A 19,826-nucleotide genomic window follows, 5' to 3' on the forward strand; every position below is an offset into this window, starting at 1 on the left:
AGTCCCATTCAGGAAGAGTACTTTTGGTCAGTCATCATTCTCGGTCAGAGCAATACAAAACTGGAACTCTCTACCCACTCAAATCAAAGACATACATACACATACCACCTTCACAGCTCACTTAAAATCATGGTTCACTGAGAACTACACCTGCACACACTAGTCTGTGTTGAGTATGGCGTGAGTGTTACATGTTGTGTTACATGTTGTGATCATGGATGCTGCCCCTCATTTCTGTTATGTGATTGTGATGTGCTATATGTACAGTATGTAGTAACGCGTGTTGTTTATTGTTCTCTTTTATCCTCTCTTATCCTTTCGCCTGTATCTACTTGTCTTTCAACCTTTTTATTTTATTTTATATTTTTTTATAACTAATGCTGTTGATATATTGTGATTTTAAGGGTGTCTATTACCAGCTGTCCGGGGACAACAGCTGGAAATTAGCCATGTCGGCTAAAGCTGCTCCATTTACTGTTTTTGTGACAGTTCATCGATGAGGACTGTCCACGACACTATAAATAAATAAACTAAACTAAACTACCTTAGGTGCTTGGTAACACAAATGAAAGTTGCACTCTTTTTTCTCTTTTTCCTCTTGTCACATGTGTTATTATTATTTTGAGTTTACCCGTGCAGGGTTGAGTATGGATACACTGTTGGAAAATACAAGAAAGGTGATAGAAATTATGTACACAGGTTTAGAAGCTCTAAAAGGTGAATTTTTGAGAAGTGATTGGAGAACTATGTGTAAAGGAGAGTTGTTACAACACAGAAAACACCAGAATTTAAACTATGAACATTAATATAATTTCACTAATAGTTAATGGCCTAAACAACCCAATTAAAAAAGTGCTTATACAACTGAAACATCAAGGTGGAGATATTGTATGGGCTCAGAACAGTCTCATAATACACACATGCACACAGAAGAATTCACACTTGTATTTCATGATCCGCAAAAGGATTCACACTTGTATTTCCGGATCCACACTTGTGTTTTTCAATGCACACACAAATGTGTTCAGTTTCATATACATGTAAATAAAATCCAAATACAGAAAAAAGTTTTACATATGTATTTTTGATCCTCACATATTTGTTTTCCTTTTAAAACCGCTGCACCTGCAAACACAACCCGCTTTCTGTGCATGGATCGCTGTGCATTCGTGTGTGGGTTTTTTGAGACTCCCCTGACGGTCACCCGATTCGTACTTGTAATTGTTTCTATCTATAGCCAATCAGATGTCTCCTCAATTCTAAGCCAATCACATGAGCGCGCCCCCACGAGGGTAGATTTCTTGCGTTCATGACGTAGCGCTTCATGTACGCATTTTGCGCTGTCCGGAGCTGACAGGTCCATGGAGCCTGCCTGCAAGCGCTAATCTCAGGACACTTCCACTCTCAGTACATTGCCACTTTCCGAGCAGGAAATGCACGCAAATACAAGCCTTTATATTATTAAGGTACAGTGCCACTTTCCGAACCATTAATGAATGCTTGTGTACATAAAAACGGCAGGCAAAACCGTTTTAAATGTGTGTGTTTCCTGTATGGCGAATACAGCTGCTTTATTTATGTCTGTATGAAGTTGTTGTGAGTGTGGAGGGAGCAGCTACAGGTTAGCTTAGCCTAATCGATCAGTGCACTATGAAGCCAGTGGTAGACAGTGAACTGTCAACGGGGGGGAGCCCCGCCGGTCATTATCGGCCGATATTCACTCTTAATAGTTTGATCGGTGCTCTCTATAAAGGCCGATCAGGAGAGCTGGATCTGATCGATATGGACATAAATGCGAGTGAAGTTTTAGCGAGCTGCATGAGAAACTGACGGGCTGTCAGGAGAGAGGGAGGGAGAGAGGAAAAGAGATGATCCTTACTCCCGTGTTATTAGCCATATCCGGTCATAGTCCGGTAATTACCTGCTAACGGTAACTCTGCTACACAATTCTTCTTCTTCTTCTTCTTCTTCTTCTTCTTATTGAAACATGACCGGTAAGTTTCAAATTTGTCCGGTAAAATAAATTCTGTCCGCGGAAACCCTGCTCCGGACAGCGCAAAATGCGTATATGAAGTGTCATGAACGCAATAAATCATACCCTCGTGGGGACGCGCTCATGTGATTGGCTTAGAACGAAGGAGACATCTGATTGGCTATAGATAGAAAAAATTACAAGTACGAATCGGGTGACCGTCAGGGGAGTCTCAAAAAACCCACACACGAATGCACAGCGATCCATGCACAGAAAGCGGTTTGTGTTTGTAGGTGCAGCGGTTTTAAAAGGAAAACAAATATGTGAGGATCAAAAATACATATGTAAAACTTTTTTCTGTATTTGGATTTTATTTACATGTATATGAAACGGAACCCATTTGTGTGTGCATTGAAAAACACAAGTGTGGATCCGGAAATACAAGTGTGAATCCTTTTGCGGATCATGAAATACAAGTGTGAATCCTTCTGTGTGCATGTGTGTATTATGAGACTGTTCTGAGCCCATAATATTGTATTTATGCAAGAACACATCTGTCAAAAGTACTGTGTGTGTGTGTGTGTGTGTGTGTGTGTGTGTGCGTGCGTGTGTGCGTGCGTGTGTGTGTGTGTGTGTGTGTGTGTGTTCAAAAGAAACCTGCATCGCTTTAGACGTCTAGTCCCAGCTCCAGGTGTTAAACTGGACCTTTTTTGTTTCAGGGAAAGAAAGCGGAGCTGAAGCGCTTCATCATCGAGTTAAGCAAAGAGTTCTCCATCCTGTCTCAGTTCACCAGCTTTGTGGCCATCGAGGAAAGGGTTTGTTAAATGAAAAACATTATTTATTTATATTTGTCCACCTTTCCACCCCAGATTTGAAGGTTTTGTAGCACCCAACCATCCCCTCTACCTTGTTTTAGGACTTAGAACAACCAGAGGAAAGCTTTACAGACATCCCAAAGCTACTCGCCGAGGAAGATGTGGACTTCCTCCCCTACATGGGCTGGATTTCTCCTCAGGACACTGAAGAGGAGGACTCTGAGGATTATTCTGAAATGATGTCCGAATGCTTAAGGGTAAAGTCACATTGTGTAATCAGGGGACAAGAAAAAAGTATCTTTACTTGTTATGATTTACTAATTGACAATATCCTTTCTGCCTTCGTCTCTCCGTTGTAGGAGTGTGGTGATGATAAGGTGTTAGGGTTCCAAGGGACCTCTGAGGATGAGTCTGAGGATGAGTCTGAGACTCTGGTTGGGTCTGTGTTTCAAAGTGGTCCAATAATCGAAATGAAGGTAATGTCACATTGCATTATAATAATGAGGAAACAAAAGAGTTTTCTTTTTGTAATTTAAAGATGCCCTAAAATCCCAAACTTCCCTCCTGAGAAAAATAAAGCAATTGTTTGTACATTTAAGCATGTAAACATGTGACAGGAGAGGCACAAAATACAAATATGAACCTGAAAATGAGGATAATATGTCCTCTTTAATAAATAACACTTCAATGAGTTGCATTTGTCTCCCTTTGTGCTTTGTATGATAGGGGACTTATTCCCGTAAAATGTTCAGCAACAAATTGCTGCTTCACATTTGCTATTTCAAAGCGACAATAAATGCATCGCTTTCAGATAGAGCTGTTATTTGTAATGCATTGACTGTTAAAACTAAACAAAAACATACCAATTGGCAGGTTAACAAATCCTTAATGAGTGTCCTCGTGTGGCGTCACTCACATGTTATTAGAGAGGCAGGACAATGCAATACTGCTCCATTCATTTTAGTTTGAAAACAATTCAATGTGTCCAGTTATAATTTGTAAGAAAAAGGTTTTGACTTTTTTGTTGTTTCTGTGTTTTTTAGCATGGGGCCTCTCCCTTAAAACTGAAAAAAAGAAGAAGAGGGGACGTGAACACATGGGCACCAGCATCCCTGTGTGGCATTGAAGTAACACAAGATTCTTTTGAAACGCCTCTAGTGGATGAAGAAATGCATTTTGATTCATTATGCTCATTTCTTCCTCCACCACCTCCTCCTTTCCACATGAAGGAACTCGGCCATAAATCTCCTTTCCGTGCGCCTCTCCCTCAGATCAGTGGTCTTCAAAGCGGCTCATTTCATCGTCATGGACTAATGGGAGCAGAAGTTCCCCGACACCACGGCATCATGTTCGGTGCACCGCAAGCTGCAACTCACTCAGATGTGTTGATGAAGATGAGCGATGATGGGCCTGAACCTCCTGTCACAGGGAAAGCATTTTCATTCTTAACACAGAGAAATTCACTGTCCTATTCTGCTCATTCACTTCAACGCCAGTCCACCTCTCGAGACCCTCCAGCTCCCCCTCCTCCTACTCTTGGTCCAGCTCCTCCGCTAGCTGAAATTTTACTTGGCTCTAATGCCATGTCGGATCAGCGCAGTGGGTCACTGGTAGGACGCGCTTTCGGGAACAGAGCGCTATCACGTTCCAATCAAACAGGAACCTCCTCTGGTCTCTGGGATGCAGGGAGGTTTGCACCCCAGGAATGCAGCTTGAGTGTTTCCACCTCAACAACTGAAACAACTGAATGTGCGACTGGATCTCCTGTGAAAGGTCAGTCAGGATGGTTTTCCAGTAGTGCAGAATCTTTATTCTCCAGACAAAGAGCAAACTTATTTTCTGATGAACAAGAAATGTCAGGCTTTGGTCTCAGGGGTTGTGCGCTTGAAGAAGAACCCGTTAGACAAGATCAGCCAATGAAAGATGCCCCTCCTGCTCCACTTGATGAAGCATCAGATGTCCATGTAGAGCGACGTATGCACAAATCCAGAGGTAGACCATTAGCAAAGCCTGAAGAAGATGGTCCCTTATATGGAAGTTCTTGGGGAGGACAGGTCCACATGAAGGAACTCGCCCAAAAATCTCCTCTCCGTGCGCCTCTCTCTCAGATTAGTGGTCTTCAAAGGATCACTCTCCGTATGCCTCCCCCTCCTCTCTCATTTCATCCTCGAGAACAAATAGCAGCAGAAGTTCCCCAACGCCAAAGCGCCATGTACGGTACAACGCGAGCTGCAACTGATTCAGATGTGATGATGATGATGATGAACAACCGTGCGACTGAGCCTCCTGTCACAGGGAAAGCATTTTCATTCGGAAATGCACTGTCCGATTCTGCACATTCACTTCAACGCCAGTCCACCTCTCGAGACCCTCCAGCTCCCCCTCCTCCTACTCTTGGTCCAGCTCCTCCGCTAGCTGAAAGGTTTTCTAGTAGTGCAGCATCTTTATTCTCCACAGCTCAGCTCTTATTTTCTGATGAACAAGAAATGGAAGGCTTTGGTCTCGGGGGTTGTGCGCTTGAAGAACAAGATCAGCCAATGAAAGATGCCCCTCCTGTTTCACTTGATGAAGCATCAGATGTCGATGTAGAGCGACGGAGGCACAAATCCAGAGATAGATCATCAGCAATGCTTGAAGAAGATGAGCCCTTATGTGGAAGTTCTTGGGGAGGACGGGTCCGGAGTAAAGGTCTTTTTAAGTCTTCCAGGATGCGTCAATCAGCTGATCAACCATTCGAGTGAGTCCCTAAACGTTTTTTGTTTGAATAGATAAGCTCCTACTAAGAAAACTGTGATAACTTTTGAATAACAGTCGTTGACAAAAAATGCTCTACTTATTTTTAAAGGCTTTGGTTGACAAAATGAACATAGATGAATTCATCTGCATGTTAACTGAAAAGTATTGTTGTAAATCCTCTGATTATGTACATGTATGCATGTGGAAAAAAAAGAAAGTCAGTATATGTGAGTATTTATGTTTACATTCTTTGATTCATGTGTGTGTTTTTTAGTACACAACTTCCAGTGTTCTCTAAGAGTGTCCTGTTGTGATCATGTCGTTTCAGGAGGAAGTCAGCAGACCCTGAAGCGCTGAAGCTCAGATGGACAGAGATCTTCCAAATGCAGCATTCGGTAAGAAATATTCAAAATGAACGTATGCGGCTGTTCTCGAGTGCAGACATGGACCTTTTATTTTCCTGCTGACAGGATAAAATGACAGCCCTTTGAATGGTTTATCAATTCTGATCTTTTGATAATTTCTTTGTGAAACCCATTTGGGATGATTAGCTGTCAGAAGGCTGCTTTGCACTTCTTGTTAAAGGAGAGGTGTCATGCTTTTCCGGTTATTACCCGTCCCCTTGTGTGTTATGAAGGTTTTTATGCATGTAAACGGTATGCAGAGTCAAAACCCTCAAAGTACACCCTGGAGCGAGTAAAACTCTAGCACAGAAAATACCTCCCCAAAACGCCTCGTTGGAGATACGTCATTGTCCATTTGATTCTTCCGGGTACGGCTTGACATCATGCCGTACCCGGAACGAAATGGACCAATCCGTGGAGCCGTTACGTTACGTCCACGGAGCCGTTAAGTTAAGCCCCCGCTTATTGTTCCATATTGACCAATCCACGGACTTCCTCACACACACATCTGTGTGCAGGGAGCAGGCAACTCAGCTGATTTCTCCTCCCTGGCTGCAGGCTGATAACAGACAGTTGGGATGGCGGCGAAATTCTCTCTGCAGACCCATTCTCACAGCGTTTATCAACCTTTTTCTTACTCAATATCAAGCCACACTTATTGTTTTTACTTCGGCTGTGACTTTGTGTGTGCTCAGGATGAGTTTGGCTGTGTTTCGCTATGTATCGCTAACAAGGAAACAACACCTCCACGGAGCTCAGCGCGATTCACAACGTCCCGACCAATCAGAGCACACTGTGCTCACAGGGAGGGTGGGGGCTGGAGCTTTGGGAGCTACAACGAGCCGTTAAAGGCAGAGAGTGAAATTCAGTGAATACAAGTAGTTTACAGAGATGCTGTATGAGAAACCAATGTGAGTTTGGAAAAATGCACAGTATAAATCTATTTTAGTAGACCTCAACAATGGAATTATGATCAGTGGAAATGGCCATGACACCTCTCCTTTAAAACACTGTAACTATAGCGATCCAGCAGTTAGAGATATGTTTACTGACAGCGGGGCAAATTTGGGTTTCAAAAGCAGTCTTATGCAACTTGGCGATGTTCAGTATTATCGTACAAGCATTTTGGAAAAATACTTTAGATGCTTTTAAAAGTACTAATACCTAACTGGAAATACTCCACTCCTAATCATGCATTCAAAAGCTTACTGAAGTAAAAGTATGTAAACATTATCAGTTAATTGCATTAATTAATCTGGTGGGAGGGAGAGGAGGAAGAATCAGAAACGGGTTTATCACCAGGTAGGTTGACACGTAAAGTAAAAGGTTGTAATAACATATATCTTCAGTGAGTGTTTTACTATTAAATGGTGTTTTTTGGATGTATTTACTGCTGCAGTAATGCTTATGTTAATGTGTATTTTTTTTAGCTGGCACTTTAACCATGGGGGCGTAATTAATTACCACTTTATGAAGGCAATGAACATTTTATTTGTTTCTTTGTGTTGCAGGAGGGTTACTGGCAGTTCACCGCAGAGCTGGGTGAGCTGATTAATTTGGATGTGGACCTCTTCGCCAACGTGTTCCTGAAAAACAAAGGCATCCAGTCTCTGGGTGAGGACTCTCAGAAACTGATGCAGCCTTTAGAGTGGAAATATATTTGTCATTTCAGATCATTTCCACATCTTTCTGTGGCCAAAAGATTGGGTTTACACGTGGAGATAGAAGTATCATTCGCCGAATAGTGCCAACATGTTCTTTAAAGTTTAATATAACCTTCCAAGCAATATAATATTAACCAATCAGACGAGAATGTCATATTTGTATTTATGAGTTTTTAGTTTTTAAATCATTAAGATGAGTTTAAAAATGACCTGTTAATGACTAAGTCTCTTTCTTTGATTCAAGTCAAACGTATATTAAAAGGTTTTTGGTGAAAAGTTGAATATTGAATGTAAAATCAGTATTCAAAGTAAGTAAGTTGCTAGAGCCATTACCAGTGTTAATACTCAAGAGAAGAAGAGAAGAATAACCTCAAAACTGCCACATTTTATACATTTTAGTGTGTGAAAATATACAGTCTAGGGTCAAATTGCAAACAGTTATCATGCCACGTCTCTGCTTTTTAGAGACTTATATCAAAACCCAACTTTTCGCCACAAGTATATTTCATGATAGTTTGGATTTTATTTGTCCAGGGTTTGAGATTAACATCTGCTTCACAATGGAGATGTAAGAGTGGGGGCTCCAAGTGGAAAAATACACTTACAAAAATGCGTCTGTGACATCTCTGTCCACAAAAAATGTGCCTGTCTTTCAGTTTTCATTGAGGACTCTCATAGTTGCACTGCTTTTCGTTTTAAGTTTTACAGATATCTCAGCCAGCATGATGAGTTTGTTTCCCACGGATGTTAAAAGCATGTACTGTACTGTGTGTGTTGTGTAGGTGTGAAGGCCCATGCAGACATCCTGAAGCTGGTGGCGACTCTGCTGGTTCTGCAGCTGATGAGAGAGGAGAAGATAGAGGAGGGCAAACTGCTCCGCACCCTGTTCTGCCTGGACGACTCCCCTCTGCCCAGGTCTGTCCAAAACTTAATCGAACAACATGAAGATCCTAAATAAAAACACCTAAACTGATTCCAAGCTTGAAGGCTTACACTGCAACCAAAGTACAAAGGTGTGAAAAGAGGAAATGAAACAGGAAGAGAAACACTTCACAACACAACAAAGCATTTATCTCTCAATTCATAACCTTGAGATGCCCATTGACTTTTAAAACACTCAAATATGTTGTTCTCGTTTGCAAAAGATCCAATATGTATTGCAATGTTCTTCTCTGGGTGATTTTTTGAGACTAGCTGTCACTATCTCCAGCGTGGCAACCTGTTTTCATATCGACTTTCTTCTTCTTCTTCCAGGCCTGAGCGTTGGGAGGAGGTGAAGAGGGCGGTGGACTGGGTCTGCTGGGCGGACCGGCAGTACCCGTGTGTCTACAGCCGGCTGGAGTTTGGATTCAGCTGGGAGTCCTCCACCCGCCAGCTGCTTGGCTTCGAAGGCCTCCCTCCCTTCTCCGCTCTCAGGGGGCTGAACCTGCAGAAGACCGTCCCCCAGGTTCTGGTCCACTGAGCAGGATAGTGAGAGGGAGGTTCATACCCCTTTTGCTTTTTATGGGGATTACATAATCTATTAGATGTATTTGTAGCCCTTTTATTCAGTCAGTGTGTTTACATGTTCTTAGGTAGATACAATTGGCTTACTGCAGACCTGATTTATTAAACTTAAACTGCTTTGGGTCTACATATCGCCTTTTCTGCACGTCAGCATCTTTTTTCAAATGTATTCCAATAAGGCGAGAGCTTATACTGTTTTACACCGTGGTCTTCAGAGAAAGAGTTGCACCCCTCGTCTTTCTTCTGACCGTTCCACCGTTTTGGTCAAGTTGAAAATATTTAAACTTTCCAGAAAAACGCTGTTGACGTCACTGAAGGAAATGACTGTCTCACTTTCAGACAGTAACCATCATAACAAAGACCAAAGAGCCTGTTTGTTGGAGCAGATCTGCCAGTGAGTGTGTGGCTTTTATCGTACCGTATACATATCATCCTCCTCACTTTAAGGCTGTCACACTGAAGCTGTGAGGCTCAATCACACAAAATGTGAGAACAAGCATCCTCCTGTTTGTTCTCATAGACACAATGTCAAACAAATACATAGCACAAATCGATAATAAAAACCAAGGGGTGAGGCTAGTCTGTAATACAACAATGGTGATACAGTGTCAAGATGCTGTCATAGGAACAACAAAACAACCCTTGGAGCGTTATGTGGACACGCCCTTATTCGGGGAAAGAGGATTTAAAGGCTAGATTACATTTCATGGCCTGATACTTATCATCTTGTTCACATGCATGCAAGTCCACAACAATGCCTTCAGACAGAGATAGCATCATTGTGACCAGTGATAAAAGGGAAGGTCACGATGAGTAGCAGTCTATTTGCATGTTTGTAATCATCCCATCAAAAATTAGTCAAAACCAAAACTAATTCCGCAGCTACTACTTCCTCTAAATATTTTACTGGTAAATGTAGTCACAGCTGTCTTCCCACAGTTGAACACACAGTCACATGTTATTATAAAATAAGGAAGCAGTGCCTCTGTGCCCAAAAAGGGTCAGTTTCTTGGGAACATCTTGGACTGACCTGCTGAAGGTGTGTGTTGCTTCTCTGAGTAACCTTGTACATGTGAATCTTTTTTTGTCTTGTGTTTCATTTATAACTGCCTTTTAAGCACCTTTGATTATTTTAGTGTAGGATATAGGATTTTCTTTCACAGTATATGCAGTTTTATATCATGGTAGCAGTATAAATCAGGGTAGAGTATAGTATTCTGTAAATTCAATAAGAAGTGGATTAAAACAACCTGTCTTTGGATTGTTTTCCTCTTTTATTTGGAACTATAATATTAACAAAATCAACCGACTCACGAGAGACAAAGCCAAAGACTTAAAACCTTTAAAATTCTGAATGTGAAACACGTTTTAAGGTTAAACGATGCAAATAACTTTGACTTTGAAATAAATATCAGTGTGACCTCAGTCAATGCAATATGAAGCACCATAAACATCCCGCAAGTTTTCATTTCAATATATACCAAAATAAACAAGACTTTTACTGCAGGATTTGCTCATGTTTCATTCAAAAAAGTAAAGTAAAACTCCCTTTTATTTGAAGTACATTACAGTACTCGAGTAAATGTGTAGCTAAATCAGGAAATGGCAACTTTTTTATACAAGATAACACTTATTATAAAAATATGGTGGGTGTATTACATGTTCTCGGACAAGATAAAGCTCTTGCACTCAACAACTTGCTGTTATCAGATAAAAAGCAGCTTTACCACTTCCCATTTTTTCTTAAAGGTCCCCGATCATGCAAAATGCACCTTTGATGTCTTTTATACACACATATGTGTCCCTGGTGTGTAAGGAGACTCACAAAGTGTCCGAATACAACCCTCTCTCTTTTCCTCCGTACCCAAATCTCTAAAAACGGGGGTACACGGAGCTGATCCAGATGTGCTGCGGTCATGACGACATTACTAAAATCAGGGCTGGCTTTACACCCACGGCACTATCAGAAACGTCGCTATCAGAAACAATGCCCAACTATTTTGGAAGTAATATGGTCAGTGTTTACATTAGCAAGCATCGCTAACACTCAGAGCTAACGCTGTACTGGAGAGAATATGTGTAAAGAAGCAGGATATAAAAAGGTACTCACCACTATATGTGTTTATGTAATCATGAACAAAAATAAAATCTTTCAAAAGGTTCCCCAGTTGTCTTCATTTGTTTTCTTGTGTTTATCAGCATTCATTTAAGATCCCTGCTTTCACAACAATGTCAGCTAATACTCTTTTAAACTTGTCAAAGAGAGCTTTACGGGTGTGTTTTAATTTAATCATGTTTTAATTTAATTATGGTCATATCAATAAAGCTTATTTGAGTTTGTCTTGACTCAGCGTTAGAAAAATATAGCATTTCCTTATATTTGTATTGTTTTTTTTAGATAGATAATTATCTGACACAGCAATGAAACTACTCTTAACACTTGAGAGTTGTGACTTCCTCAAAAAGACAACATTTTTAGAAATTGAAACCAACCAACACACTTTCCTCAGTTACATACTTCAATGCTTGACATTCCCATGAGCGATGGAGGAAATCTATGTCAACCTTGACGATGTCAAACCCCTAAGCTCAAGATCATCAACAATACAAGAAGGTAAGGGTCAGTTAGACAGAGTGAGCTGTGGATTTTGGATTTATTAATCTCCCTGGTTTTCTCTGTGTTCAGGTCCCAGGAGATTTCCCCCAGCGTCTGTTCTCGGTCTGGGGCTGCTGGTTGTTTTCCTGCTGGCTGGACTCATCGGCCTCGCTGTCCACCGTGAGTCTTATTTTTAATATATATATTATATTCGTTTCATAAGTCATTTTGAACGTGTGATTTTAAGGAGCAATATTCTGCTCTGAAAGATGCACATTTGATCAAAACATCTATTGGTTTTCTATTTTTCTCCTTGGGCGAAATTAGATAACATTGACTTTGGTTTGTGTTAGTATGATTGCATCAGGTAATTTAAGAAACATCTATTTTCATTCCAGACCATAACTCAGTAGGTGGTGCAGCTGCAGATCTCTCCGCTGTCAAAGCAAACCTGACTGAGCGTCTCCAGGCCAGAGATCAGCTGCTCTACTCAGTGACTGAAGAGAGAGACACACTGAAGGCCAACCTCACTGAAAAGACCAGAGAGGTGGACAGGCTTCAGAGTTTGTCCAAACAGAGTGAGTGCTTTTCTGTGACGGTTTTGCACAGGGCTGGGCTATATGGATTATATCAATTGTCATGATATTTTTGAGCAAATACCTCAATATTGCATCGATATTCTAAGGTTGGCAATTGCTGCTTTGATAAAATAACATGAGCGTACCAGAGAATGGCATTGGAAATGTTATAATGTGATTGAACAAAGATATAATGTAAATTTAAAAAGGTCGAAGACAAAAGTGGTGTTTTTTTGGTGTCGAACCCTGGGCCCTTAAACTTAAAACCAATGCTTAGACCTCTAAGCTGCCCAGGCATTTTTTTAAAGTCATGTTATGACCGGCTCGTAGGCCACAACAAAGGAGAGGGAATTCAGCTAGAACAAACTCACATTTATTAAAGTAAATAAAAAAGTCACTGCAGTGGAGTTCGATGAACAATATATTAACTTAAAATGAGCCAGGCTGGGCGAGGGGAAGGGGATCCAGGAGAGAGTCGGAGAGTGGACAGGCAGCCGGGCTTAAGTGCGTTCTGAGGCACTGGCCTACCCATAATGAACACATGAACAAATGTCCTTTCCTGGTGGGTATCACGGGCACAGCTCTACAATGATGTCTTCATACTAGAATCATAAAAATGTGAAAAGACAACATGCCAACTTACTATATGAGGAAATCCAAAGTCTAACAACTTATCTATTCTTGTTTGACAATATCAATATATTGCCAAACCCTTCTGCATAAAAGTGTAGAACACCAAACTTATTTTAATCTCAGTGCTTTTTTTTTCACATACATTTTTTATGTGTACAGCCCTTTAAAAAATCGTTGTAACATCGTTTTAAAAGCTAAAAAGCTTCAGTCCCATCACTTCACATAATTATAAGATTGTGAATAACTAAATATCTCTTTATAAGGATGTTTTAAAAATGTTGACACCTTGTATTCTGCACATTTTTAACTGCTCTCTTTTTACAGGTTCTGTCCCTGAAACTGCGCTGGTTCAGCCATTTCTTAAAAAGCCCAACATTTTTAGACATATTTCCAAGCTCCCATTTTTAGATAAAGTTTTAGAAAAAACTGTAGCAGAATAATTGTTAGCTTTTATCAATGACAACAATATTTTAGAAAAATTCTAATCTGGCTTTAGAAAAATCATAGTACTGAAACGGCTCTTCTTCAAGTTTGTAATGACTTGTGTGATTTTATTTTTAAGCTTATTATATTTATTTTCTATGTGTTTTACTGTTTACTGTTTTTATGTTTACATGCTGTTGTTTAATTATCTTGCTCACCATGTATTTTTATGTTATAGCACTTTGTAACTACGTTTTGAAAGGTGCTATATAAATAAAGTGTATTATCATTATTATTATTATTTATATGGTGATTTAGAAGATACATTTCTTCATCTTCATCTTCTGATGTCATGTCGGTCAAAATTACCGCCTTTATTGCAGAATTCTTTTATTTGATTTAATAAGCAAATGGACTTATAGTACCGTGTAAGGAATCATAACAGACTCTTAAAATGATGCAGAGTGAGAGAAGTTTTACCCTTTGTCCCATGCAATGATACCGATCTATCAGAATAGATCTTGGTTATCATCAACAATGCTTATTGAATATGTATTTTTTTAAAGCACACAAGGGACAAGAATGCTCTCAAGAGTTGAATATTTCAGCAAGGAGTCAACTAAATCTTACAACTCAAAAGAAGGTAATAAGGCATGTCTTGTCTTTTTTTGCAGAGAAAACTTGTCCTGCAGGATGGAGGATGGTCGGTTGTGTCTGTTATCTCCTCTCTACGGAGAAAGCTTCTTGGGAACAAAGCAGACAAAACTGCAGAGCCAGAGGAGCAGATCTGGTGATCGTAGACAGTAATGAAGAACAGGTAATGTGTAATGCTTTATCAATTTATTGTTTTACTTATCTGAATCAGAATCAAAATATAAAGGTTGTTTAATAGGTGCTGTGACGGCCCCAGAGCCTGTGTGCAGGTGTATTACAGGTCTTACCTGGAGCTGAAGAGGCCAATCAGCGCGATCGTGGACACCTGGCCGGAGCCGAGGTGCTATTAAGCCCAGCTGCCCGGAGTCACGTGGCGGTCCTGACTCTCTCCAAGCCGGCTGCAGAAGGACTCTCGCTCTGGTCCTTTCCCCTCGTCCGTCTTCTCCTGTTCTTGGTGTTTGCTCTTTGATGATGATCAATAAAGTGCCGTGGTTTTTGGAACCTTTGAACACCTCTCTTTGTTTTCCTGTTGTGGCCAACGGGCCGGTCATAACAGTGCCAATGTACATATTAAATAATTAAAATTAACAAAACTTTGATTTTATATTTGTTATATGGTGGTTTTATCTATCATTTTGCCTATTTATTACTTATCTACTTCACAGCTGTGTGTTATCGTTACTGGCTTTTATGCACAATGAGTTATTTTACTTTTGATACTTCAAGTTTATTTTTATGCTAATGCCAGAGATATGTACCATGAATTAATGCTTTGACAAGTCTGCAGACAAGACGGCAGGCGAAAAGCTTTTAAAATGCGTGTTTTCTGAATGGAATCGGATCCATCAGGCTAAACTAACCTGTAGCTGCTCCGTCCACACTCACAACAGCATCATACAGACATAAATAAAGCAGCGACTGTATTCGCCATGACATAGACAGTCTGTGGTTTGTACTTGTTTAACTTTTGTCCAGTTTCTGAACAGATATAAGGAGCTGTGAGCTCTGAGTGTGTGCTAACAGCTAACGGTTGATGTGTTGGGACATGTTGCGCTGTCAGGTGCTGATCAATCACGAAGCGTCATTTCTTGACTGGCAGCAAAAACAACCAATCACAGCAGTGCTTCTCTGGCTGGCTCTGTCCAATCACAAACAAGAAATGTTCTCCCTAAAGGAATACCCTTTCCGTCCAATGTGAAATGCTGTGGTGTTTTCTGAAATGCTGTTGTGTTTTGTGAAATGCTGTTGTGTTTTGTGAAATGCTGTTGTGTTTTGTGAAATGCTGTTGTGTTTTGTGACATGCTGTTGTGTTTTGTGAAATGCTGTTGTGTTTTCTGAAATGCTGCGGCGTTTTGTGAAATGCTGTTGTGTTTTCTGAAATGCTGTAGCGTTTTTTGAAATGCTGCGGCGTTTTCTGAAATGCTGTTGTGTTTTCTGAAATGCTGTAGTGTTTTCTGAAATGCTGTGGTGTTTTCTGAAATGCTGTAGTGTTTTCTGAAATGCTGTGGTGTTTTCTGAAATGCTGTTGTGTTTTCTGAAATGCTGTTGTGTTTTCTGAAATGCTGTGGTGTCTTGCACTTCCGGGCCACCGTATAAAATAACAAAAATGTGGTTATTTACATAAACTATTGATATTGCAAATACATTTTTTAAAGGGAAGACGGACATGGATATGACCCATGTGATTTGCAATATCCCAATATATCGTATCGCAATACTTAGCATATCGTAGAATCGCAATACTATCGTATTGTGGCTTAAAGGTGGGGTAGGTAATTCACTTCAGAAACACTCTTTGTTATATTCCATAGAATGCTCTTAACATCCCGATAGCAATGAATACATGAAATGCTTTGACAATAAATACATAAAAAAATGTCATCCGTGGAAGCCGTGGCGTTGTAAAAAGCACGACCAATTATTTTAGCCGGCCGGGCTAAAATAACGTTGGGTTACGTATTAGGGATGTGAACAATTAATCGAATATTCGAATATTCGAAATTATTCAGGTGTTCGAATAATTATTCAGGTATTCGAATGAGTTATGAATATTTTTATTAATCTTTTTTTTTTTTTTTTTTTTTTGGGAGGGATGCCTAAATTGATTACATATTATCAAATTGAATAATTCAATGTATACGACAGTGCCATAGCTAAATGTGTTGGGTGACGTCTAAAGGTGTGTCCGCTCACCGGTCCCTCACAGCGGGCAGAGCTGCAGGTGCTGATCTCTCTCTCTCGCGTCCGGTACTTCACTCGCGTTTATGTCCAAATCCATCAGATCTAGCTAGTTCTAGCTAATGATATGGCTGCTGCCCCTCCCTACACGCAAATCACGCAGACTCAAACCTCATCTTATGCCCAAATGCGGCGCAAATGCGCTCCGCAGCCGTTGCGAGGACAGTTCATGAGCGTGCTCCCCCGCCCCCTGTCAACACTCGCGACACATGAGTGGCCAGCCTAAACAACAATAAGCGCTGCTTGGCTTGGCAACCGTGTGTGGCGGCAAAGTACATTTTGACAGGAGAGATTTAGTTTTGCCGGTATTCAACATATTTTACCAGTCATAGTCCGGTAATTATTTACACTCTAAGAAGAGTCCTACACAACAGACATGGCGTCAAAAAGGAGTAATGTGTGGAAATATTTCGACCAGGTTAGTGAGTGCGGTGTAGAGTGCAAACTATGCCAAATTAAACTTATATATATACATATACCTTGCTATACCTGCAACCTCCGTTCCAGCTGAGAGGGTCTTCTCTACAGCTGGCCTGATTGTGAATCACCTCCGCACATGAAAGCTGTAGGCCTATAGCTGTCAAACTGTGATCACCAGTTCAATACATTTGACAAATTCGACTTGGTTTCTATACTTATTTGAACATGTATTTATTTATTTCCAAAAGTTATTGAAAAAAAAGTTTACTAAAAAATGTTTTTGCATTTTCTTTTTTTACCCAATTTTTTTTTATAGGATATGTACATTTCGGTTAACCGGTTAACCGTTTTTTGGGTGGTCGAATATTCGATTATACATTTGCTTTCAAATTCCCATCCCTATTACGTATTGTAACCCTTGTTATATTAGCACAGGCGGAGCCCTCCACTGGACTCTATCAAATCAAATCAAATCAGGTTTTATTTATATAGCACATTTAAAAGCGATTTTTGGTCGAGCCAAAGTGCTGTACATGTAATAAAAACACAATTACTACAAACACAGTAAACGACAATAAATTACAACAGATATATCTTAAAAACAAAATAAAAATAAAACACACAAAAGTCAGGAGTCGTGCTCCGCTCTAACTAGAAAGCCAGAGAGAAGAAGTGTGTTTTTAGTTTAGATTTAAAAACCCCTAGGGTCTGGGCCGACCTCACATGGAGGGGCAGAGTGTTCCAGAGCCTAGGGCCAGCTGCTGCGAAGGCTCGGTGCCCTCTGGTTTTTAGCCTGGTCTTGGGCACTACCAGCAGCAGCTGGTCAGCAGACCTTAAAGCTCTGGCTGGGGTGTAGCGCTGGAGCAGTTCAGCTATATAGGCCGGAGCCAGCCCATTTAGTGCTTTAAAAACAAATAAAAGGATTTTAAAATCAATTCTGAACCGAACTGGAAGCCAGTGTAGTGAGGCCAGAATAGGGGTGATGTGGTCGCGCTTTTTGTGGCCAGTCAGCAAACGTGCAGCAGCGTTTTGGACTAGTTGTAGGCGTTTAATTGAGGCCTGGTCCATACCCACATACAGAGCGTTACAATAGTCCAGTCTCGAGGTTACAAAGGCGTTAATAACCCTTTCTAAGTCATTAAAAGATAAATACGACTTGGTTTTGGCCAATAGTCTTATTTTAAAAAAGCAGGATTTTACTACGGTGCTGACCTGCTTGTCGAATTTAAAAGTGTCAGTGAAGGTCACTCCAAGGTTCATGACCGAGGGGAGGATGTTTTTTTTTATAGAGCCCAGAATATCAACCGGAGAGGCTGGAGGTTGCGGTCCAAAAAAGATGACCTCAGTCTTGCTCTCGTTGAGGTTGAGAAAGTCTTTGCTCAGCCAGGATTTTATCTCTGCTAAGCAGTCCATCAACTGTAGTGAGTGTTTGCCATTTGCTTTGAGAGGCAGATAGATCTGTACATCGTCGGCGTAGCAGTGGAAGGGAATGTTATGTTTTGTGAGAATTGAACCTAGGGGCAGTATGTACAGTAGAAAAAGGATGGGGCCCAGAATCGAGCCTTGGGGAACCCCACAGGTAAGAGGGGCTTTGGCAGAGGAGAAGGCACCTAGCTGCACTGAGAAGCTACGGTCTGTCAGGTAGGACCTGAACCATGCAAGGGCAGAGCCTGTGATGCCAGCGGACTGTTCAAGCCGTGACAGCAGGATGCTATGGTCCACAGTGTCAAAGGCGGCTGTCAGGTCTAACAGCACCAAGACAGCTGGGCTACCTGAGTCGGCGGCTAGGAGCAGATCATTAAAACTCTTAAAAGGGCTGTTTCAGTGCTGTGCATGGGTTTGAAGCCAGACTGAAACTTTTCATGGATTCCATGGATGGTTAAAAAAGACTGCAGCTGGGCGTAGACTACTCGCTCCAGGGCTTTTGATAAAAAAGGTAGCTGGGAGATGGGCCTAAAATTTGCGAGAATGGAGGGGTCGAGATTTTTCTTTTTAAGGAGTGGCTTAACCACGGCATGTTTGAAGGCAGCTGGGACACATCCTGAGGTAAGAGAGGTGTTTAAAAGTAATAAAATACTTGCTCCAACTGAATCAAAAACATCTCTGAGAAGGCGAGAGGGAATGCTGTCTGAGGTGCAGTTTGTCGGCCGCAGGTGCTTGACCACATCCGAGAGAGCAGAGAGGGATACAGGCTCAAAGTGGTCGAGGACAGCAGGGCACAGAAAAGGAGCAGGATCTGGGGTAGCACTAGTGTGGGCTAGCCTAAGAGCAGATACCTTTTCAATAAAAAATGTAAGAAACTTATCACAGAGAGTAGTCGATGGGACAATAGAAGAAACATCACAGGGATTAATGATCGAGTTGAGGACATTAAAAAGAACCTGAGGTTTATGGCTGTTTTTGGAGAATAACAGAGAAATGTGCTCTGTTTTGGCTGCTTTGACTGCCGTCTGGTAGTCAGAAAGGCAAGCACAAAGGATTTCTAGGGAGACATGGAGTTTATCCTTTTTCCATTTTCTCTCTGCACACCTGCAAGCGCCTCTGAGAGCACGAGTACAGTCATTGAGCCACGGCTCTGATATAACTTTGGTGCGTCTAAACGTAAAAGGAGCAACAGAATCCAGTATTAGTGTGCATGTCGAGTCAAACATGGAGATAAGCTCATCAGCATTAAAAGCACAGTTCACATCTAATTTACAGATCGGAGAAGCATTAAAAACATCAGAGAACTGTGAGGCAGTCAAGGGGTTAATCGAACGCAGACGACGCGCCGGGGCACGTGATTCGACTCCTGCGGAAGGGATCAAGGTTGTAAACAGAACCGGTAAATGGTCTGAGATACGCGTTGCTGCACATATTTCATCCACAGATACAGACAGTCCAAACGATAATACTAAGTCCAAAGTGTGTCCTTTTTCGTGTGTTGGGCCAGCCACGGACTGAACGAGACCAAAAGAATCAAGGAGATTTAAAAAGTCCCTAACCAGAGGTTTGGACTCGCAACACACATGGACATTGAAGTCTCCGGAGATCAAAACACGATCATATTTCACCATGATCCCGGACAGAAAGTCAGAAAAGTCATTTATGAAATCCTTATTACACTTTGGCGGACGATACACGACTGCGCAGAGTATAGGCGAGGCCGGGTTCAGTTCAAAAAGCTGCAACTCAAAGCTGGCATAGC

The 19,826-nt window shown here is 41.2% G+C and overlaps 2 protein-coding genes across 6 annotated transcripts in view; both read left to right on the forward strand.

The window, feature by feature from the left end:
* The window catches only part of LOC117481323 (C-type lectin domain family 6 member A-like), a 35,443-nt gene extending 20,637 nt beyond the window's left edge, over positions 1–14,806 (forward strand). For 2 of the 5 annotated variants that reach the window (XM_034128969.1, XM_034128968.1), the window contains exons 7-9: positions 12,092–12,271; positions 14,002–14,144; positions 14,238–14,806. In XM_034128969.1, coding sequence (XP_033984860.1) covers positions 12,092–12,271; positions 14,002–14,144; positions 14,238–14,450 — 536 coding nt within the window. In that variant the 3' untranslated portion in view covers positions 14,451–14,806. Of the gene's footprint in view, positions 1–11,590; positions 11,712–11,783; positions 11,874–12,091; positions 12,272–14,001; positions 14,145–14,219 lie in introns of those variants that run through there. The other 3 variants (XM_034128970.1, XM_034128971.1, XM_034128972.1) reach the window with 3 other exon arrangements.
* Positions 4,006–9,547, forward strand: LOC117481322. Its single transcript, XM_034128967.1, has 6 exons — positions 4,006–4,350; positions 4,573–5,524; positions 5,852–5,918; positions 7,439–7,541; positions 8,374–8,506; positions 8,846–9,547. Exons 1-6 carry the CDS (start codon positions 4,011–4,013, stop codon positions 9,051–9,053), a joined length of 1,803 nt encoding a protein of 600 aa, XP_033984858.1. The 5' UTR covers positions 4,006–4,010; the 3' UTR covers positions 9,054–9,547.
* Positions 14,807–19,826: the final 5,020 nt, after the last annotated feature.

This window comes from Trematomus bernacchii, unplaced genomic scaffold (genome assembly GCF_902827165.1).
Source record: "Trematomus bernacchii unplaced genomic scaffold, fTreBer1.1, whole genome shotgun sequence".
NCBI classification, from domain to species: domain Eukaryota; kingdom Metazoa; phylum Chordata; class Actinopteri; order Perciformes; family Nototheniidae; genus Trematomus; species Trematomus bernacchii.

Bases quoted from the DNA above. Each gene is read 5' to 3' on its own strand.
- LOC117481322 (XM_034128967.1), top strand. From the start codon at position 4,011: ATGAAGGAACTCGGCCATAAATCTCCTTTCCGTGCGCCTCTCCCTCAG. The intron at 5,919-7,438 runs GTAAGAAATATT...TTTGTGTTGCAG, and splicing joins TCTTCCAAATGCAGCATTCG to GAGGGTTACTGGCAGTTCAC. The intron at 7,542-8,373 runs GTGAGGACTCTC...TGTGTTGTGTAG, and splicing joins CAAAGGCATCCAGTCTCTGG to GTGTGAAGGCCCATGCAGAC.